The sequence below is a fragment of the Leucoraja erinacea genome, chromosome 11, assembly GCF_028641065.1.
Source record: "Leucoraja erinacea ecotype New England chromosome 11, Leri_hhj_1, whole genome shotgun sequence".
In the NCBI taxonomy this organism is placed as follows: domain Eukaryota; kingdom Metazoa; phylum Chordata; class Chondrichthyes; order Rajiformes; family Rajidae; genus Leucoraja; species Leucoraja erinaceus.
The window spans coordinates 49,467,636-49,490,877 of record NC_073387.1 but is presented as its reverse complement, the minus strand read 5'-3'; the positions used below and the strand labels follow the sequence as shown (position 1 = coordinate 49,490,877).

The following is a 23,242-nucleotide window of genomic DNA, read 5'->3' as shown; positions in this document are numbered from 1 at the left end:
ATGACTCTTTGGTGTTTTGAAGAATGATGCAGTCATAGAGTCAAAGATTGTTGAAACAGGCCCTTCAGCCCAACGCTCACCCCGGCCATCACTTTTCCACTCCCTTACTCCAACCTCACCTCCTCTCAACGTACAGCCCTCCGCTCACTCTGCAGCAATTCTGCAGCACCCCTGACATTATAATCAAACCCGCCGACAAGGGAGGTGCCGTGGTAGTCTGGCTCGCTGACCTCTACCATTGCTGAGGCCAGGCGATGACTCTCAGACACCTCCTCCTACTTATCCTTGGACCAAGATCCCACAGACCGTAATCTCACACATCATTACTGATTTCATCATTTCTGGTGTCTGCCTTCCACAGCCTCCAACAGTATCATTTCCCAGACCCGCACAGCCTGTTTTTACCTTCTCCCCAAAATCCACAAACACAACTGCCCTGGCCGACCCATTGTTTTTGTCTGCTCCTGCCTCCTGGTCCGATCTCTCCCGACCTATGTCCAAGATACCTCACGTGCCCTTCGTCCCCCTTAATGACTTCCGCTTTCCGAGCCCCCTCTCCCTCATCTTCACAATGAACGTTCAGTCACTCTACACCTCCATCCTCCACCAGTAAGGTCTTAAAGGGGTTGGACAGGCTAGATGCAGGAAGATTGTTCCCGATGTTGGGGAAGTCCAGAACAAGGGGTCACAGTATAAGGATAAGGGGGAAATCTTTTAGGACCGAGATGAGAAAAACATTTTTCACACTGAAAGTGGTGAATCTCTGGAATTCGCTGCCACAGAAGGTAGTTCATTGGCTATATTTAAGAGGGAGTTAGATGTGGCCCTTGTGGCTAAAGGGATCAGGGGGTATGGAGAGAAGGCAGGGATGGGATACTGAGTTGGATGATCAGCCATGATAATATTGAATGGCGGTGCAGGCTCGAAGGGCCGAATGGCCTACTCCTGCACCTATTTTCTATGTTTCTATGTTTCTATCTCCTCCCCTCCTCTCCCCTCCCTTCCTCTCCCCTCCCCCGGTCTCTCTCCCTCCATTTCTTCTTTGATCGCAGAATCATCCAATTTCCCGCTACTAAATGCTACTCCACGTAGCGGAGCTGGTCCTTACCCTCAACCACTTCTCCTTTGACTCTTCCCACTTCCTCCAATTCCAAGGCGTAGCTATGGGCACCCGCATGGGCCCCAACTGTGCCTGCCCCTTTGTAAGGCACGTTGAACAATCCCTGTTCCAGGCGTACACTGGCCCTATCCCCGAACTCTACCTCCGTTACATTGATGACTGCATCGGTGCTACCTCCTGCACCCATGCAGAACTCATGGACCTCATCAACTTCACCCCCAATTTTCATCCTGCATCAAATTTACTTGGACCATCTCTGACACCACCCTCCCCCCCTTTCTTCATCTCACAGTCTCCATCACAAGAAATAGACTATTGACTGACGTCTATTACAAACCCACTGACTCCCGCAACTATCTTGATCACATTTCTTCCCACACTGCTTCATGTAAAGACTCTATCCCCTACTCCCAATTCCTCCGTCTACGCCACATCTGTGCCCAAGATGAGGTGTTCCATAACAGAACATCCGCAATGTCCTCATTCTTTAGGGAAGGGGGGGGGGGTTCCACTCTCCCATGAGGTCCTCACTCGTGTCTCCTCGGTATCCCGCTGCTCCGCCCTTGTTGCCCCTCCCCCTAGTCGCAAGAGAGACAGTGCCCCCCAGTCCTTACCTTCCACCCCAAAGTAGGCATGCAGGTGCAGCAGGCAGTGAAGAAAGCGAATGGTATGTTAGCTTTCATAGCAAAAGGATTTGAGTATAGGAGTAGGGAGGTTCTACTGCAGTTGTACAGGGTCTTGGTGAGACCACACCTGGAGTATTGCGTGCAGTTTTGGTCTCCAAATCTGAGGAAGGACATTATTGCCATAGAGGGAGTGCAGAGACGGTTCACCAGACTGATTCCTGGGAAGTCAGGACTGTCTTATGAAGAAAGACTGGATAGACTTGGTTTATACTCTCTAGAATTTAGGAGATTGAGAGGGGATCTTATAGAAACTTACAAAATTCTTAAGGGGTTGGACAGGCTAGATGCAGGAAGAATGCTCCCGATGTTGGGGAAGTCCAGGACAAGGGGTCACAGCTTAAGGATAAGGGGGAAATCCTTTAAAACCGAGATGAGAAGAACTTTTTTCACACAGAGAGTGGTGAATCTCTGGAACTCTCTGCCACAGAGGGTAATCGAGGCCAGTTCATTGGCTATATTTAAGAGGGAGTTAGATGTGGACCTTGTGGCTAAGGGGATCAGAGGGTATGGAGAGAAGGCAGGTACGGGATACTGAGTTGGATGATCAGCCATGATCATATTGAATGGCGGTGCAGGCTCGAAGGGCCGAATGGCCTACTCCTGCACCTAATTTCTATGTTTATATGTTTCTATCAGCCGTCGCATACAACACATAATCCTCAGAAATTCCCGCCTCCTCCAACGGGATCCCACCACTAGACAAATGTTCCCATCTCCACCCGTTTCCGCCTTCCACAGAGACCATTCCCTCTGCAACTCCTTGGTTAACTCATCCCTTCCCACCCAAACCACCCCTAAGCCAGGCACCTTCCCCTGCAACTGCAGAAGATGCAACACCTGTCCCTATACCTCCTCCCTCGACTCTGTCCAGGGACCCCGACAGTCGTTTCAGGTTAGGCAGAGGTTCACTTGCACCTCCTCCACCCTCATCTACTGTATCCGTTGTTCATGATGTGGACTCTTGTACATCGGCGAGACCAAAGGCAGACTGGGCGATCACCTTAGCTCAGCCCGCGTGAGCCAACCTGATCTCCCGGTTGCTAGACACTTTAATTCTCCTTCCCGTTCCTACACAGACCTCTCTGTCCTTGGTCTCCCTCATTGTCAGAGTGAGGATAAACGCAAATTGGAGGAACAGCATCTCATATTTCGCTTGGGCAGCTTACAGCCCAGTGATATGAATATTGATTGCTCTCACTTCAGGTAGCCCCGGCATTACGTCCCTCTTTCTCTATCCCTCCCCCACCCAAGTCACACTAACTTCTCATTTTCACCCTACAAGCAGCTTACAACAACCCAACAACAATCACCTGTTTCATTTGTCATCGTTACTTTTTTGCATATAGTAATAATATATTTAAAACATTTTTTTTTTATTGTCATTGCACGTCAGTGCAACGAGATTTAGTATGCAGCTTCCAACCGATGAAAAAGAAAAGTAAAATAAATAAATAAGCTGTGTGTCGTGACCATCCGAGGGAGACAGTCCAGGGGGGATGGGGGGCACTCAGCAGGGCCGGTTCAGAGCCACTATAGCTCTGGGAATAAAGCTGTTTCTGAGTCTGCAGGTTCAGGCGTAGAAGGCCTTGTAACGTCTGCCGGAGGGAAGTAGTTCGAACAGTCCGTTACAGGGGTGTGATGAGTCTTTATGGATGCTGACGGCCTTCCTGAGGCACCGTGTGTGGTAGATGCCCTCCAAGGCTGGTAGCTCTGTCCCAATGATCCTCTGCACTCTGTGGACGACACGCTGAAGAGCTCTCCTCTCCGCTTCCGTGCAGCTGAGATACCACACAGAGATGCCATACGTTAATATGCTCTCTGTGGTGCAGCGGTAGAACGTTGTCAGCAGCTGTTGGGGCAGACCAGTCTTTTTTAATGTCTTTCATTCATTGTCCTTTATCTCTCCACATCACCCTCTATATCTCTCGTTTCCCTTATCCCTAAGCAGTCTGATGAAAGGTCTCGACCGGAAACATCACTCATTCCTTCTCTCCAGAGATGCTGCCTCTCCCGCTGAGTTACTGCAGTTTATTGTGTCTATCTCCCATCTACACTAGTTCCACCTGCCTGCGTTTGGCCCGTAGCCCTCTAAATCTCTCCTTTCCAGTATCTGTCTAAATGTCTCTTAAGCGTTGCAATAATACCTGCCTCAACTACCTCCTCCGGCAGATACAAACATAGAAACAGATGCAGGAGTAGGCCATTCGGCCCTTCAAGCCAGCACCGCCAATCAATATGATCATGGTTGATCATCCAAAATCAGTAGCCCGTTCCTGTTTTCTCCCCATATCCATTGATTCTGTTAGCCATAAGAACTATATCTAACTCTCTCTTGAATACATCCAGTGAATTTGCCTCCATTGCCTTCTGTGGCAGAGAATTCCACAGATTCACAACTCTCTGGGTGAAAAAGTATTTCCTCATCTTAGTCCTAAAATACCCTTTATTCTTAAACTGTGACCCCTGGTTCTGGACTCTGCTAACATGGGGAACATTTTTCCTGCATCTAGCCTGTCCAATCCTTTAAAAATTGTATATGTTTCTATAAGATCCCCTCACATCCTTCTAAATTCCAGTGAATATAAACCAAATCGATCCATTCTTTAAGGATAGGGTCTTATTGAAACTTACAGGATCCTAAGGGCACATGACGAGATTTATTGTGAGAAGTTTTCAATCAAGGGAGAGTCTTGAATGAGGGGAGCAAAGAGGTCCTTCTGCAGTTGTACAAGGCCCTAGTGAGACCACACCTGGAGTATCGTGTGCAGTTTTGATCTCCAAGTTTGAGGAAGGACATTCTTGCTATTGAGGGAGTGCAGCGTTGGTTCACAAAGTTAATTCCCGGGATGGCAAGACTGTCATATGCTGAGAGAATGGAGCGGCTGGACTGGTATACTCTTGAATTTAAAAGGATGAGAGGATATCTTATTGAAACATATATGATTATTAAGGGTTTGGACACGCTAGAGGCAGGAAACATGTTCCCGATGTTGGGGGAGTCCACAACCAGGGGCCACAGTTTAAGAATAAGGGGTAAGCGGTATAGAACGGAGATGAGGAAATACTTTTTCACATAGAGGGTTGTGAGTCTATGGAATTCTCTGCCTCAGAGGGCGGTGGAGGCCGGTTTGCTGGAAACATTCAAGAGAGAGTTAGATAGGGCTCTTGAAGATAGCAGGGTCAAGGGATATGGGGAGAAGGCAGGAATGGGGTACTGATTGTAGATGATCAGCCATGATCACATTGAATGGCGGTGCTGGCTTGCAGGGCCGTATGGCCTACTCCTGCACCTATTGTCTATTGTCTATTGGGACAGAGGTGCATGATAAGGGAGCAGTCATTAAGTACTGAGGTCCATGGAAATTCCCTCTCACAGAGTGGGTTGTGGGGGTCCATCACTGGAGTTATTTAAAGAGGAAGTAGATAAATTAATGAAAGACTGTGGAATTGAGGGTTGTGTAGGATTGGCACTCATTAGGGCTGAGGGAGATGAGGGAAGTATATATTGAATGGTGGGGCAGGTTTGAGGGGCCAGGTGGACTACTCTTGGTTCCATTTTCTTTAATGTACTTGTGTAGAAGGAATGAAATACAATGTTCCAGTGTTGACTTACTTAGACTTGACCAGACATTGTTCATATTTATTTCCATTATCTTTCATTATCTTCCGCAAAGACTATTACAACTGTTCATAAGTTCATGTGATAGAAGCAGAATTAGGCCATTCGGCCCATCAAGTCTACGCCATTCAATCATGGCTGATCTATCTTTCCCTCTCAACCCCTTCTCCCCATAACCCCTGACCTGTACTATCGAAGAGAGAGTTAGATTTAACTCTTAAGGCTAAAGGAATCAAGGAATATGAGGGAAAAGCTATCTCTGAACTTAGTTGTTGGGTACATTCTAGTAAATCTCCTCTGTTTCTCTATTTTGTTGATCATTTGGCCAAAATGATCATATTGAATGTACAATTTTAACATTACATCCCAGTGCGATTTATAAAGGCTCATAACAAAAGGGCCAAATGGCCTACTCCTGCACCTATTCTTTTCTACCATTACCATGTTTCTATTTTTGTCCTGCCAATGCACCTCACATAATCAGCATTAAATAATGCATCTTTCAAAAATATGGCCTAAAAAAAGTACATATATCCACAAACTATGAAAGAGGATAGATTATTCCCACAATTGAAAATATTTGTCTTGTAGAGCTCAAGTATTGGATGGATGTGTTAGTTTTTTGATAGAACTTTGTCATAGAGTCATACAGCGTGGAAACATAGACATAGAAAATGGGTGCAGGAGTAGGCCATTCGGCCCTTCGAGCCTGCACCGCCATTCAATATGATCATGGCTGATCATCCAACTCAGTATCCTGTACCTACCTTCTCTCCATAACCCCTGATCCCTTTAGCCACAAGGGCCACATCTAACTCCCTCTTAAATATAGCCAATGAACTGGCCTCAACTACCTTCTGCGGCAGAGAATTCCAGAGATTCACCACTCTCTGTGTGAAAAATGTTTTCCTCATCTCGGTCCTAAAAGATTTAGGCCTTGCGACCCAACTTGCCCATGCCGACCAACATGCCCTAACTACACTAGTCCCATTCCCCTTGTTTGGCCCACATCCCTCCAAACCTATCCTATACGCGTGATACTACAAATGTCTCTAATATGTTACCTGCCTGAACTGCCTCCTCCGGCAGCTCATTCCATATACCCACCACCCTTAATGTACAAATGTTACCCCTCAGGTTCCTATTAATTCTTTCCCCCCTCAACTTAAACCTATGTCCTCTGGTTCTCGATTCCCCACACTCTGGGTAAAGCACTTTACCCAATCTCTTCCTCTCATGATCTTGTACACCTCCATATGATCGCTCCTCATCCTCCCAGTCCCAGCCTGCTCAACCTCTCCCCGTAGCTCAGGCCCTCTTGTCCTTGCAACATCGGGGGCTCCGTCCTGTATGGTATGGCTGCCCAGCCTGCAGCTGTCCGCTTTTTCACTCTTTTTTAAATTTTTAGTGTGTTTTAGTGTTTTGTTTCTGGAGCTCTGGTCTTTTTTATGGGGGGGGGGAAGGGGGAAACTACTTTTCAGGGTCCCTACCTGGTCGGAGAGGCAGCTTTTCTCTGGGCAGCATCTTCGACCCGGCCTCGCGGCCTACCAGAGGGCCTGGAGCGGCGTTTCCTGACAGGACCGGCCAGAACCTTGGCTTCGGCGGCGGCGCAGCGCTGGTGCGCTACGGCGGAGCGGGGCGGGCGATGCCTTGCCTGGGTCGCCGCGCTGGAACTCGGAATGCTGAGACCGCCGTTGAAACATCGCGGAGCTGCGGATCTGTGGAGCGGCCAGCCGCGGGCGGCAGCGCTGAACTTTACATTGGGAGCCTGGGATCTCTCGCCGAGATCGCCAGTGGTGAAGCTCCATCCAGCGCGGCCTGCCAGCTTCGGATGCCACGGTCTCCGGTAAGGGATGCGGCCGCTCCAGGTGTCCCATGCCGCTGTGAGGATTCTCCCGACGCCGGAGCACCATCATCCGGCGAGAACGGCCTGGAACATCGGGCCTCCGTAAAGGCAACTGCGGAGGCCTCAATAGGCCCGACTATGGGTGGACTTGGCGATGGGGACCGGACATGGTGCCTTTCCTCATATTGGGAACCATTGTGGGGGGTTGTTTTTTTATGTTTAAATTTCTTTATTATTGTTATGTCTGTATTCTTTTTTTATGTGCTGCATTGGCAACGAGCATTTCACTACACCTATGGTGTATGTGACTAATAAATAACCTTTGATCCTTTGATCATCCTTGGAACTCTCCCTTTGCAACTTGACTGGATTTACCTTTTCAATCTCAATTAATTTGTGTTCTCTTATCTAGGTGGCGGAACAGTTGTTCTTGGCAATTTATACCGTGGAGTTCATCGCGAAGATGTACGTTGATCCAATTAAATACTGGAGATCTGGATTCAATGTATTTGACTTCATCGTGCTGTTGTTATCTTACATCCAGCGCTTCTTTCTCATAAGAAATTCACGCGTCATGTCCTGGTTTCATATAGTGCGGCCACTTAGGATTCTCAGGGCCATCTCACTTATCCGTGGTTTGCAGGTAAATCATTTTAGCTTAGTTTTGTTTAGAGATACAGCGGGGAAACAGGCCCTTCGACCCACGGAGTCCGCACCGCCCAACGACCCCCCCCCCCCCGTGCATTAACACTATCCTGCGTACACATTGGGGACAATTTACAATGTACACTTATACCAGCCAATTAGCCTACAAACCTGTACGTCTTCGGAGTGTGGGAGGAAACCAAAGATCTCGGGGAAAACCCACACAGTCACGGGGAGAACGTACAGACAGCACCCGTAGTCTGGATCGAACCCGGGTCTCAGGCTCTTCAAGCGCTGTAAGGCAGCAACTCTACCACTGAGCCACTGTGCCGCCCCCATCTTGATCATTATTGGAGCGTTATTGATCGATTGGTCAATATGGCACTGGCCACAAAGTGCCGGAGCAACTCAGCAGGTCAAGCAGCATCTCTGGGCAACAAGCATAGGTGATGTCTCAGCTCAGGACCCTTCTTCTGATTCAGTGCAGTCCAGTTCAGTTTAGTTTATTGTCATGTGTACCGAGGTTCAGTGAAAGGCTTTTGTTGCTAAACTTAAGAGGGAGTTAGTTTAGCTATATTTAAGAGGGAGTTAGATGTGGCCCTTGTGGCTAGAGGGATCAGGGGGTATGGAGAGAAGACAGGTACGGGATACTGAGTTGGATGATCAGCCATGATCATATTGAATGGCGGTGCAGGCTCGAAGGGCCGAATGGCCTATTCCTGCACCTATTTTCTATGTTTCTATGTTTCTATGTTGCGTGTTAACCAGCGGAAAGACTGATTACAATCGAGCCATTTACAGCGTATGGATAGATGATAAGGGAATAACGTTTAGTGCAAAGTAAATACAGTAAAGACTGATCACAGGTAGTCTGAGGGTCTCCAAAGAGGTAGATAGTAGTTCAGGACTACTTTCTATTTGTGGTAGGATGGTTCAGTTGCCTGATAACATCTGGGAAGAGCTGTTGGTCAGTCTCTTGACCCGAAATGTCACCTCCACGTTCCCCAGAGATGCTGACTGTTCTGCTGAGTTACTCCAGCACTTTGTGTCTTTTAGTGCATTAACCAGCATCTGCAATTCTTTGTCTCTACATGGAAACAGGCCCTTCGTCCCACCGGCTCCACACTGACCCTCAAATACCCATTGTCACTAGTTATGTATTGTTCCACCTTTGCATCCACTCCCCACATATAAAGTCATATGGTCAGAGTGTCTAATGCACAGAAACAGGCCCTTCGGCCCAACCTGTCCATGCCGACCAAGATGCCCCATCTATGCTGTTCCCACCTACTCGTATTTGGCCCATACCCCTCTAAATATTTCTATCCATGTACCAGACCAAATGAAAGCCTAATGAAATCCTCCATTACTGCTTCCTCCGCTGGTCTATAATTCCTTAAACAGTGGACCAAAATTATACACTATTCCACATCAGCGCTCACCAATATCCTGTACAATGTAACAACACCTCTATTTCTAAACTCCATCACCACCTCCCACCGTAACTAGTCATAGTTATAGAGCCATACAGCATGGAAACTGGCCCTTCAGCCCAACTTGCTGATGCCAACCTCTTCTGCATTGGCCTCATCTGACTGCGATTAGCCCATATCTCTCTAAACCTTTCCTCTCATACGGTCATAAGATCATAAGTGATAGGAGGAGAATTAGGCCATTCGGCCCATCAAGTCTGCTCCACCATTCAATTGTGGCTGATCTATCTCTCCATTCTAACCCCATTCTGCTGCCTTCTCCCCATAAACCCTGACGCCTCTCCATGTATCAGTCCAAATTTCTTTTAACTGAGGTAATGTGCCTGCCTCAACCACCATCCTCTGGCACCTCGTTCCATATACCGACTCGTGAAAAAGATGCTCCTCAGGTTCCTACTAAACCTTTCCCATCTCACCTCAAACCTATGTCCTCTGGTTCTTGATTCCCCAACTCCAGGGGATCTAAAGGTCTCTGTGCATTCACCCTATCTAATTCCCTCATGATTTTATACACCTCTCTAAGATTACCCCTCATCCTCCTGAGCTCCACTCCCAGGGGCAATTTCCGGAGGGCCAATTAACCTACAAACCCGCATGTCTTTGGGATGTGAGAAGAAACCAGAGCACGTGGAGGAAACCCGCGCGGTCACGAGGGGAATGTGCAAACTCCACAACAGACAGCAACCGAGCTCAGGATCGAACCTGGACCTCTGGAGCTGTGAGGCAGCAGCTCTACCAGCTGAGCCACTGCATTGGTCTTGTAAGGAAAATGCGATTGTTTCAGCAGAGATAGAAGTTGAAGTCAGTCCTAAGCAGTGAATAAAATGGCACTCAGTCGTTGAAATTATGCACGGTCCTTGTAATTTGCTGGAATTAATCATTGATTTCATCTTCCTGTTCTCTAGGTCTTGTTTGGTGCCTTGGTGAGAACGCTCAGAAATGTCGTCTTCGTCCTGTTCCTCCTCTTCTTGTTGATGACAGTTTTTGCGCTGATTGGATACAACTTCTATGGGGATGCAAAACACGGTGACTTTGAAAACTGGGGTAGCCTTAAATCAGCGTATTTCACACTCTTCAGCTTAGTGACGGTAATGGAATAGTACAGCTTTAACGCATTGAAAAAGTAGAGTCAAATTAACAATGTTTGAATTATAGATGCACCCTGCACGGAAACTGGCCCTTCGGCCCGACTCGCCCATGCCATCCAAGTTGCCCAATCTAAGCCAGTCCCATTTTCCTGCATCTAACCCATACCCCTCCAAGCATATCCTATCTGTGAACCTGTCCAAGGCAGACACAAAAAGGCTGGAGAAACTCAGCGGGTGAGGCAGCATCTATGGAGGGAAGGATTAGATGACGTTTCGGGTCGAGCCTTCTTAGAAACATAGAAAATAGGTGCAGGAGTAGGCCATTCGGCCCTTCGAGCCTGCACCGTCATTCAATAGGACCATGGCCGATCACCCAACTCAGTATCCTGTACCTGCCTTCTCTCCATACCCGCTGATCCGTTTAGCCACAAGGCCCACATCTAACTTCCTCTTAAATATAGCCAATGAACTGGCCTCAACTACCTTCTGTGGCAGAGAATTCCAGAGATTCACCACTCTCTGTGTGAATTTTTTTTTTTGAGTCCTAAAAGATTTCCCCTTTATCCTTAAATCTTCAGACTGATGTGGGGGGGGGGGGGGGGGGGGGGAAGAAGAAAGGAAGTGGCGGAGACAGTAGGCTGTGGGAGAGCTGGGAAAGGGTTGTGAAGTAGGGAGAAAGCAAGGACTACCTGTCCAAGTGTCTTTTAAATGCTGTTATCATACCAGCCTCTTCTGAAAGTTCCTTCCATATACCCACCAACCTCTGAGCGAAACAGTTGCCCCTCAGTCACCTATTTAATTTTGCCCCTCTCACCTTGAACCTCTGTCCACTGGTAAATGATTCCCCCCACCCTGGGTAAAATACTCTGTGCATTCACACTATCTATCTCCCACTTGATTTTATACACCTCTATAAGATCTGCCTCGGCCTCCTGCGCTCCAAGGAATAAAGTCCTAGCCTGCCCCACCACTCCCTGTACCTCAGGACCTGGCAACATCCCCATAAATCTTCACTGCACTCTTTCCAGCTTAATAACATTCTTTCTACAGTGGGAGAGCAAGACTGGACACAATACGTCAAATGCAGCCTCCAAGTACATAAATCTAAATAATAGATTTAAAAAAACCCATTGTCTTAGATTTAGGTAACATCTATTATTTTCCATTGAAGTTACAGACTCGGTTTGGTTGGTATCAGATTTTTTTCAGCACCTGATCATTGTGAGCTGTTGACTAAAGGAATAATTGGGCTGACACATCCCTAACACACTAAGGGAGAGATGTATTCCCTAATGCAGAGAATGCAAAGTGCTGGAGTAAGTTAGTGGGCCATGCAGCATCTCTGGCGGACATGGATAGGCAGCATTTTGGGTCAGGACCCTTCTTCTGACTGTTAGGTGACGTTTCAGGTTGGAACACTTTCCCAGACTCAGATGGGCGACGTCTCGGGTTGGGACCCTTCTTCAGACTGCTCCTCGTCTTCTCCGGAGGTGCTGCCTGACCTGCCGGGTTACTCCAGCACTTTGTATTCTACGCAAGATTCCAGCATCTGCAGTTCCTTGTGTCTACATTCCCTGATGCAGAGTTGTCTGAGAAATAGTTCAACGTTGGAATACCTTCTAGAAGGACGTAATAGATTCCATTTGTAGGTTCCTTTTTATCTCTCCATCATTTAGAAAAAAAACAACCCCTTTATATTCTTCATGGAACCTTGTTGGGTGTTAATTAGACACTAATTTTGTCTACATTAAAAACAGTGATTATATTTTTAAAAACATTTAATTGCCTGCAAGATTGACTAAGTTTATGAAAGGTATTATGTGAATGCATGTTTTTCCTTTCTTGCTTCCTATTATGTATCCATAAGCTTTGTATTTTGAAATGTGGAATCTAGTGGAGATGACACTTTGACAGGTACCAGCTACCAAATTTGAAATCTGTGGACTTCAGAGATACAGTGAGGAAATAGACCCTTTGGCCCACCGAGTCAGTGCCGACCAGCGATCACCCCGTACAGCAGCACTATCCTGCACACTAGGGGCAATTTACTGAATCCGATTAACCTACAAACTTGCACCGAATGTGGGAGGAAACTGGAGCCCCTGGAGAAAACCCACGTGGTCACTTGAAGAACGTACAAACAGCGTACAGACGGCGCCCGTAGTCAGATTCGAACCCAGGTCTCCGGTGCTGTGAGGCAGCAATTTTACCACTGCGCCACCGTGCCACCTCTCAGCTGTGATCCAAGTATCACAACCGGAATGTCTTTAGCCATGATTGGAAGGGTGCAAAATTCCATAGTAACTCAGTGAGTCAGGCAGCATGTCTGGAGGAATAGTGGACAGGTGATGTTTCGGGTCGAGACAACTCTTCAGACTTCTTCAGGAACAGTGCTTATTTGTTAGGCATGACATTGCTCCTTAGAAGTATTTGCTCATACAGAATTACGGGGCACAAACTGATTTTGGGACAACTGTTCCAAATGAGGCAGCATGGCGGAGCTGCAGCAGAGTTGCTGCCTTGCAGCGCTAGAGACCCGGGTTCGATCCTGACCACGGGTGCTGCTCGTACGGAGTTTGTACGTTCTCCCCATGACCGGGTGGGTTTTCTCCGGGATCTTCGGTTTACACCCAGCCCTACAAGTTTGTGGCTTTGGCAAAGATTGTAAATTGCAAATTGTCCCTAGTGTGTAGGAGAGTGCGAGGGTTACGGGGCTCGGTCGAGGTGGAGTCAGCGGGCTAAAAGTCCCTGTTTCCCTGCTGTATTTCTAAACTAAACTAAACTAAACTGCCTAGCACCACGGAGGGAAATCTCTGGAGGTCAGCAAAAGGGGCAGGAACCGCTTGCTGGGCTTTTGCTTCTTCCTGGTTCTGCTTTGCAACATGAAATAAGCATACAAGGCTGAGGGAATATGTCTTCTCAGTTTCAAGAGGTAATAGTGATCAAAGCAGGTTATATTTTCACAGGAAATTTGATTGTAACACCAATACCCTCAGTACAGTTGAACCAGTGAGTTTCCTGGCCTTTTTGGCTCAGATCCAACCACCCACCTAGCATCAATGAAAGCTGAAAGATTCTGTTTGCAAGTCATGAGCAAACATATTCATTAAATAATACGACTGAGAGCCTTGGAGATGAAATTGGTACACATAACCTTTTTTTTTGTCGTTTTAACAACATCTGGCCAATAATGGAATTATTAAAATTGTTAAGTCTTCACCTGTTAATAAACACCAAGGGTAATCATTATCTTAACCTGCAGTCTTTGTGTGACAAATTCTTCCGATCATTTTTTTTTGCTAGGCTTTAGAGATACAGTGTGGAGACAGGCCCTTCGGCCCATCAAGTCTGCGGCGACCAGCGTTCCCCGCACACTAGGGACAATTTACATTGATACCAAGCCAATGAACCTACAAACCTGGATTTCTTTGGAGTGTGGGAGGAAACTGGAGCTCTTGGAGAAAACCCACACAGGTCACGGGGAGAACGTACAAACTCTGTACAGACAAGCATCTGTAGTCAGGGTGAAACCAGGGTCTCTGGCGCTGTAAGGCAGCAACTCTACCGCTGTGCCACTGTACCACCCGACTTACTAATAAACACCAGGGGGTAATAATCGCTAGAGATACAGCGTGAAAACAGGCCCATCAGCCCAGCGAGTCTGCCATCACCCCATACACCAGGATTATCCTACACCCCAGGGACAATTTACAATTAACGGAAGTCAATTAGCCAATCAGCCATGATCATATTGAATGGCGGTGCTGGCTCAAAGGGCCGATTGGCCTACTCCTGCACCCATTGTTTATTGTCTATTGTCTTTGGAATGTGGGAGGAAATCAGATGTGGTCACAGGGACAATGTACAAACTCCATGCAGACAACACCTCTAGTCAGGTTCGAACCCACGGCCTACTTCTACCGCGGGCGCGGCGGGGACTTACCATCCGGAGCGGGATCCCTGGAGAGGAGCTCCGACCACCGGCCCTGCGGTCTGCGGTGCTTCTGGCTGCGGTGCGGTGGGGATTTTAGATCTTTGACCACCGGCCTGCGGCCTCCACCAACTTGAAGCCGCGGTCTCCGGTGGGGAGGCACCGATTCAGGACTTACCTGGACTTACCTTATCTGCACATCTGGATGCCCGCAGCAGTGACTTCGGAGGGTTGTGGTCCCGACCACGGGGGGAAATGGAGGAGGACTGGCCATATTTTGTGCCTTCCACCACAGTGATGAATGCTATGGTAGATGTTTGTGTTAAATTTTTATTGTGTATTGTGTGTTCTTTTTTTTTTATTGTACCGCTGCTGGCAAATTCATTTCACTGCACTTTATGTGCACGTGATGAATAAAACTGACTTGACGACTTGACTTGAACCCGGGTCTCTGGCGTTGTAAGGCAGCAACTCTACCACTGCGCCACTGGGCCCAGCCACGTTGATTTAATAACCGCTTAAATTTAATTAGCAGTCCTTTTGCAAATAGGTTTAGGTTTATTATTGTCACATGTACCGAGGTAGAGTGGAAAGCTTTGTTTTTCCTGCTATCCAGTCAAATCAGAAAACACGATACATAAATACAATCAAGTCAAACTCACGTACGAATAGGCAGAGCAGAGGGAGAATGCAGAGTGTAGAATGGAGTTCTCAGTACTGTGGTGCAATAGTGCATCTAGTGCAACAGTTCCAGAGACAAGGTCCAACGTCTTCAAAGAGTTCGAGGTGAATTACCCTCGTACCGCCACTGTGGGTGCTGCAGCTTCCTCCCACATCCCAAAGACGTGCGGGTTTGTACATTTATTGGCCTCTGTAAATTGTAGGGTATGAAGCGGGATAGCGTATAACTGGTGGGAACGGGTGATGGATGGTTGGTGTGGGCTCAGTTGGCCGAAGGGCCTGTTTCCATGCTGTGTATCTCACTCGAACCAAAAGCACCTGAGGTCAGGATTGAACCCGGGTCTCTGTCACGAAGAGGCGGCGGCTCTATAAACTAAGCTACTTTACTGCCTCTGATTTGAGTTATTGAGTTAATAAGGGTTGATCTACATGGACTAATGAGGGGGGGGGGGGGGGGGGGGGAAAAGAAAAAGTAGTTATTGCTGAAATTCCCACAGCAACTCTCCTGAACACTTCAATTGGAATTTTTCAACTTTTTTTTATGATGGGCACTCATGATATGTTCCCAAGTGACAAAGTGTGTGTTAACATTATCCATCAGTTTGGGAGTTTCAATGGTGTAGCCCTTGACCTCCTCCAACATTCACATGGAAATGGGTCTGCTGCAGTTTCCAGGTGTCCATGGGTTTATTATCACTGATTAGTAAAATATCCCTTCTGTACCATCATATGGAGAAGATAAAAGATTCCGTACAGTTTATTCTTGTAGGCGGGTACTGACGGACAGAGCAAAGCTGTTCAATGTTACTTGGAAAATGATGCCAAAATGATTTTGGTTGCAACAGTTAAAGATTTGGTGTAGGAAGGAACTGTAGTTGCTGTTTATACTGAAGATGGATGCAGAATGCTGGAGTAACTCAGAGGGTCAGGCAGCATCTCTGGATAAAGGAATAGGTGACGTTTCGGGTCGGAGCCCATTTTCAGACTGAGCCTGATGGTCTGGATAGACTTGGCTTGTACTCGCTAGAATTTAGGAGATTGAGGAGGGATCTTATAGAAACTTGCAAAATTCTTAAGGGGTTGGACAGGCTAGATGCAGGAGGATTATTCCCGATGTTGGGGAAGTCCAGAACAAGGGGTCACAGTTTAAGGATAAGGGGGAAGTCTTTTAGGACCGAGATGAGAAAAAAAATGTTTACACAGAGAGTGGTGAATCTGTGGAATTCTCTGCCACAGAAGGTAGTTGAGGCCAGTTCATTGGCTATATTTAAGAGGGAGTTAGATGTGGCCCTTGTGGCTAAAGGGATCAGGGGGTTTGGAGAGAAGGCAGGTATGGGATACTGAGTTGGATGTTCAGCCATGATCATATTGAGTGGCGGTGCAGGCTCGAAGGGCCGAATGGCCTACTCCTGCACCTATTTTCTATGTTTCTATGTTTCTATGTCTCAGTTGCATATCTACTGTGAAATTACCGTGGCTCAATCTGAGGAAGGGTTTTGACCTATTCCTTTTCTCCAGATATGCTGCCTGAAGTGCTGAGTTCCTCCAGCATTTTTGTGTCTATTGTGGGCGGGCACGGTGGTGTAGCGGTAACGTTACTGCATTAGTGTCAGAGACCCGGGTTTGATCCTGACTATGGGTGCTTGTCTGTACAGAGTTTGTACATTCTCCCCGTGATCTGCGTGGGGTTTCTCCAACACTCCAAAGACGTACAGGTTTGTAGGTTAATTGGTAAAATGTAGACGGAACTGTCCCCGGTGTGCGTGTGCGGTAGTGTTAATGTGCGGGGATCGCTGGTAGGTGTGAACTCGGTGGGCCGAAGGGCCTTTTTCCATGCTGTGTCTCTAAACTAGACTAAACTAAAGTTAAATAATGCCCATCGGGCTGAAGAAGGGTCTCGACCCAAAACGTCACCCATTCCTTCTCTCCAGAGATGTTGCCTGTCCCGCTGAGTTTTACTCCAGCTATCTTCGATTTAAACCAGCACCTGCAGTCCTTTCCTCAACTAAAGATTTGGTGTGTGGAAAAACATAGTTACTGTATATTTGACAACCTTTAATGTAAAGAATTGTTGAGCTGTGTCCTGTTACCTCTCAGTTGGATGGCTGGACTGATCTTCGAGCTCAAACGGATGCCCGCGGTTACAAATCCATTCAACTTTTCATCACGGGATTCATTTTGCTGGGATGCTTCCTCTTCTTCAACCTCTTCGTTGGAGTGATCATCATCAATATCCGGGTAGGTTTGTCTTCCATCTTCACCGTTCCTCAGCTAAAGCCTGCCCGAGAAGACTGTTACAATAAATTACATCTTCATTTCCAGGAAACAACTAGGGAGTTCAACAAAGGGATCCAAGCTGAAAGAGAAACAACATTGATGGAGAAGAAACAAGCTATAATCCAAAGGCAGCAAGCTCATATCATAGACATAATGGATAGACAGGTACACAAAAATGCTGGAGAAACTCAGCGGGTGCAGCAGCATCTATGGAGCGAAGGAAATAGGTGACGTTTCGGGCCGAAACACTACCTTCGATTTCCCGCATTTCTTCAACACATGGATAGACTATTTTACTCTGATTAATGTCATCACAGCGATTCCTTTATCATGTGGGGATCGGGAAGGCACTCATGCAGCAGTATGGAGCGAAGGAAATAGGAAACGTTGCCTATTTCCTTCGCTCCATAGATGCTGCTGCACCCGCTGAGTTCCTCCAGCTTTTTTGTGTAACATTCCTTTATCATGTATCTATACACTGTAAATGACTCAATTGCAATCATATATTGTCTTCATTGGAGTCCTTGGAGGAGTCCAGAACCAAGGGTCACAGTTTAAGAATAAGGGGTAGGCCATTTAGGACTGAGATGAGGAAAACATTTTTCACCTAGAGAGTTGTGAATCTGTGGAATTCTCTGCTACAGAAGGCTGGTTTCGCCTGTTGTCAAGAGAGGTGAGTTGCATTCAAAGGTCCCCGCCACAGCTTAAGCACCAGAACATAACATTTCTGTCTCATATCCTACACACCATGAATAAATAAACTGATTGGAGTTCATAATAATCAGAGTTTTGTCCGAGTCCCTTTGTGGGGAAGGCCTTTTTGCAGATGTACCTTTACCAAGGTAGCAGGGAGATGAGTGTGTATCTTTGATGATACTTCAGCCTTTGTAGGCAGCACTGTGTATCCCTCGATGGAAGGAAGGGAGCCGATGAATGGGCCCTGTGTCTGGACTTCAGCCAAGACCGGTGCATGATCTCAAAGTTCATCCAAGGTTTCTGAGGCGCTTGAGGATAAACACTCGGAAGGTTTTTGTTGGGATGCAGTGAGGGCCAGGTTATTTGCGCTGGCACCATATGGACAGTTGCTCGATCTCTCTTCTATACTCTGACTCATCCCCATCAGTGATTATGTTCCCTCCACACATTTCTTTATGAAGTCTGTAACGACTGTGGGAGTTCGCACGTATTCGTTCAAGTCTGTTGCTGAGGTCCTTGAACATTGACCCAGTCTACAGACTCCAAACAGTCCTGGAGTTTTTGTTCCAAGTGGTCCTGCTGAGGGCCAGCCCCTCCTGACCAGCTCTGTACTGTCCTCAAAGCCTCTGGGGGTGCGCTCTTCACGTCACCTTACTCTTCTTGGGCACCTGCCTGTAGGCAGGAACTCCAGCAGCACCGCGGTAGAACACGGCCGGGTCGGACCAGGTGCTTACCGAAATGAGGACGAGGGATATGGGGGAGCGATAGGCATTCGTTGATGGTGGTGTAGCAGTGGTCGAGGGGTGTTCAGGTCCGCCACAGCTGGTGTAGCAGGAGACATTTTTGGTGGAATCTGACTTCATGTAGGACTGTTTCTTGAGGTTCGCCTTATTGAAGGTTTTTGTAGGGAGTCCCCAGTCTGCACTGTGGTGGTAAATGCGTTGGATAAGCCCAGTCTGTCCTGTTTGTTGACCACGGCGTGCAGCTCCTCCAGTGCCAGACGGACGTCTGCTTGGGGTGGGATGTAGACCGCGGTCAGGATAACGGAGGTGAATTCCCTTGGGAAGTAGAAGGGACGGCACTTCACCGCCAGATGTTCGAGGTGTGGAGAGCAGGAGTTGGACAGGACTGCCACGTCTGAGCACCACGCAGAGTTGACCATGAGGCAGCACCCCCCCTCCTCTCCCTTTCCCAGGTGGGAGAACTTAGGGCTTACGGAATCAAGGGACATGGGGGAAAAAAAGCAGGAATGGGGTACTGATTTTGGATGATCAGTCATGATCATATTGAATGGCGGTGCTGGCTCAAAGGGCCGAATGGCCTACTCCTGCACCTAATTTCTATGTTTCTATGTCTTTCTGCCAAATGGATAGTGCGCAACAAAAGCTTTTCACTGCACCCCGGCACACTTGTCAGTAAACTAAACTGAACTGATCCCCAGATATAAATATATAGAGGGATAGCCATTTAGATTTTGCTGAACAATACATGATGATCAAGAAATTGGTGAGGCTGCACAAAAAGAGAAAAAAATTACTCAAAATATTCAGCCGTTGGATGAAATTAATGTTCTGCCTGTGTCCTGTATTCTAGAAAACCAGCCAGTTTGAAAGCTTCTCCGAAATGATTGAGAAGTTCAAACAAACACTTCGTCACGATGATTTTGTGATGCTGGATGATCTGTGTTCGAGTGTGTCGTTCATAGATATTTACCTTGCGAGTCTTGACGAACAGGACAATACACTGTACAAGTGAGTAGAAAGGCACTTCATGTAGAATATACGCTTTATGTATATCTATGTCTCCCTCTCCCCTGATCCTGAGTTTGAAGAAGGGTCTCGACCCGACCCGTCACCGATTCCTTCTCTCCACAGATGCTGCCTGTCCCACTGAGTTCTCCTGCTTTTTGTGTCTCTCTTCACGTAGGTGTCAACTGAGCTGCCGCATGCGTGCATAAAATTGCAGATACACGTGCTTCATCTCTCTCTAGATATTCATGTCCACTAAATCAGAAGGGCTGTTTAAAAAGGAACTGCAGATGCTGGAAAATTGAAGGAAGACAAAAATGCTGGAGAAATTCAGCGGGTGAGGCAGCATCTATGGAGCTAAGGAAATAGGCGACGTTTCGGGTCGAGACCCTTCTTCTGCCTGGAAGGGCGGTACAGTGACACAGTGGTAGAGTTGCTGCCTCACAGCGTCAGAGACCCGGGTTCGATCCTGACTACGTTAACAACCATATAACCATATAACCATATAACAATTACAGCACGGAAACAGGCCATCTCGGCCCTACAAGTCCGTGCCGAACAACTTTTTTTTCCCTTAGTCCCACCTGCCTGCACTCATACCATAACCCTCCATTCCCTTCTCATCCATATGCCTATCCAATTTATTTTTAAATGATACAAATGAACCTGCCTCCACCACTTCCACTGGAAGCTCATTCCACACCGCTACCACTCTCTGAGTAAAGAAGTTCCCCTTCATATTACCCCTAAACTTCTGTCCCTTAATTCTGAAGTCATGTCCTCTCGTTTGAATCTTCCCTATTCTCAAAGGGAAAAGCTTGTCCACATCAACTCTGTCTATCCCTCTCATCATTTTAAAGACCTCTATCAAGTCCCCCCTTAACCTTCTGCGCTCCAGAGAATAAAGACATAACCTATCTCTGTAACTTAGTTGTTGAAACCCAGGCAACATTCTAGTAAATCCAAATACATTTCTATGCTGTATCTCTAAAGTGTGAAGTGTAAAACTGGATTAGACTCTAATGACCTCTAGTGTGTGAAGGTGTGGGTTCACTTGATGCCCACCTCAGGCCAAGCCATTCAGCGACTTGGTCTTTAGATCTTGCTTTTAGCATAAAGTAAGTGCTCCGTTTTCAACCCACATCCCAAAAGACATGCAGGTTTGTAGTTGAATTGGCCTGTGGAAAATGACCCCTAGTGTGTAGTGGATGGATGAGAATGTGGGATAACATAGAACTAGTGTGAAAGGTAGAATGTGTAGGAAGGAACTGCGGATGCTGGTTTAAACCAAAGATAGACACTGGAGAAAAGCTGGAGTAACTAGGCGGGCCAGGCAGCATTTCTGGAGAAAGTCAGTCAATTTTTTCCATCACATGCACATCACATGCAGTGAAATGAATTTGCCAGCAGCGATACACTTAAAAAGAACACACAATACACAATAAAGATTTAACGCAACCAGAAGGGATGGGTGACATTTCGGGTTGAGACCCTTCTTCAGACTAGTTTTGGATAAGGGAAATGAGAGGTATAGACAATGATGTAGAGAGATAAAGAACAATGAATGAAAGATATGCAAAAATGTAACGATGATGAAGGAAACAGGCCATTGTTAGCTGTTTGTTGGGTGAGAACGAGAAGCTGGTGCGACTTTGACATTAGACAATAGACAATAGGTGCAGGAGTAGGCCATTCGGCCCTTTGAGCCAGCACCGCCATTCAATGGGATCATGGCTGATCATCCCCAATCAGTACCCCCCCTTCCTGCCTTCTTCCCATATCCCTTGACTCTGCTATCTTTAAGAGCCCTATCTAGCTCTCTCTTGAAAGCATCCAGAGAACCTGCCTCCACCGCCCTCTGTGGCAGAGAATTCCACAGATTCTCAACTCTCTGTGAGAAAAAATGTTTCCTCGTCTCCGTTCTAAATGGCTTACCCCTTATTCTTAAACTGTGGTCCCTAGTTCTAGACTCCCCCAAAATCGGGAACATGCTTCCTGCCTCCAGCGTGTTCAAATCTTATATGTTTCAATAAGAAACCCTCTCATCCTTCTAAACTCCAGGGTGTACAAGCCCAGCCGCTCCATTCTCTCAGCATATGACAGTCCCGCCATCCCGGGAATTAACCTTGTAACTTTGGTGGGGGAGGGATGGAGAGAGAGGGAATGCTGGGGTTACTTGAAGTTAGAGAAATCAATAGTCATACCACTGGGCTGTAAGCTGCCCAAGCAAAATATGAGATGCCGTTCCTCTAATTTGCGCTGGGCCTCACTCTGACAATGAAGGAGACCTATGACTGAGAGGCCTGTGTGGGAATGTGAAGGAGAATTAAAGAGTTTAACAACCATTGATGGCCAGCATGGACTCGGTGGGCTGAAGGGCCTGTTTCTGTGTTGTGTCTCTAAAATAACCGGAAGCTGTGCGATAGAGAGTTATATTATGGTCTGTGGGAGCCGCAGTGCTATCAGAACACAGTGACAATACAATGATATGATTTGCAGCTGAATTTCTAGGCCTTTTCTTTAAATGATTTAGTCAGAGTGAGGTGAATCTTTGGAATTCTTTGCCACAGACGGCTGTGGAGGCTAAGTCAATGAATATTTTTAAGCAGAGAGGTAGATAGATTCTGGATTGGTGCAGGTATCAGGGGTTATGGGGAGAAGGTAGGAGAATGGGGTTAGGAGGGAAAGCTATGATTGAATGGCGGAGTAGACTTGATGGGCCGAATGGCCTAATTCTGCTCCTATCACATATGAACTTATCCACAATATTTTCATTATGCTCTCTGTTCTCTAGATTACAACAACTTTACTTTGAAATATCGTATGTTCTGGGGAACATGTTGCAAGCTGAAAGGAAGGATGATCCAGGTGCATCTACAATGGAAATGAAATGAAAAAGAAGACACTTATTGTTACACTATTTAATATGGAGTTCAAAAGACTAATAAAAGCACAACAATATCAAGTTGTTGACATTCTCCCAAATTGTCTCCCCAAAGGATATTAGTTTTAGTTTAAGAATAAAGAAACATAGAAATATAGAAAAGTTGTTGACATTCGGCCCTTCGAGCCTGCACCGCCATTCAATATGATCATGGCTGATCCCAACTCAGTATCCCGTACCTGATACCCTCTGATCCCCTTGGCCACAAGGGCCACATCTAACGACCCTCTTAAATATAGCCAATGAACTGGCCTCAACTACCCTCGGGATACAGCGCGGAAACAGGCCCACCGAGTCGGCACCGACCGATGATCGCCACATACTAACACTATCCTACACACACTAGGGACAATTCACAATTTTACCAAAGCCAATTAACCTACACACTTGTACGTCTTTGTAGTGTGGGAAGAAGCAGAAGATCTCAGAGAAAACCCACGTTGGTCACGGGGAGAACGTACAAACTAC

At 46.9% G+C, this 23,242-nt stretch overlaps 1 protein-coding gene across 2 annotated transcripts in view; it reads left to right on the top strand.

Moving 5' to 3' along the window:
- LOC129701785 (cation channel sperm-associated protein 3-like) overlaps positions 1-22,838 on the top strand; it is a 29,559-nt gene extending 6,721 nt beyond the window's left edge. Inside the window, exons 3-8 of one of the 2 annotated variants that reach the window (XM_055643217.1) lie at positions 7,684-7,914; positions 10,315-10,497; positions 17,207-17,347; positions 17,432-17,551; positions 19,676-19,833; positions 22,625-22,835. In XM_055643217.1, the coding sequence (XP_055499192.1) occupies positions 7,684-7,914; positions 10,315-10,497; positions 17,207-17,347; positions 17,432-17,551; positions 19,676-19,833; positions 22,625-22,724 (933 nt within the window). In that variant the 3' untranslated portion in view covers positions 22,725-22,835. Of the gene's footprint in view, positions 1-7,683; positions 7,915-10,314; positions 10,498-17,206; positions 17,552-19,675; positions 19,834-22,624 lie in introns of both variants that reach the window. The other variant, XM_055643216.1, reaches the window with a different exon arrangement.
- The last annotated feature ends 404 nt before the right edge of the window (positions 22,839-23,242 follow it).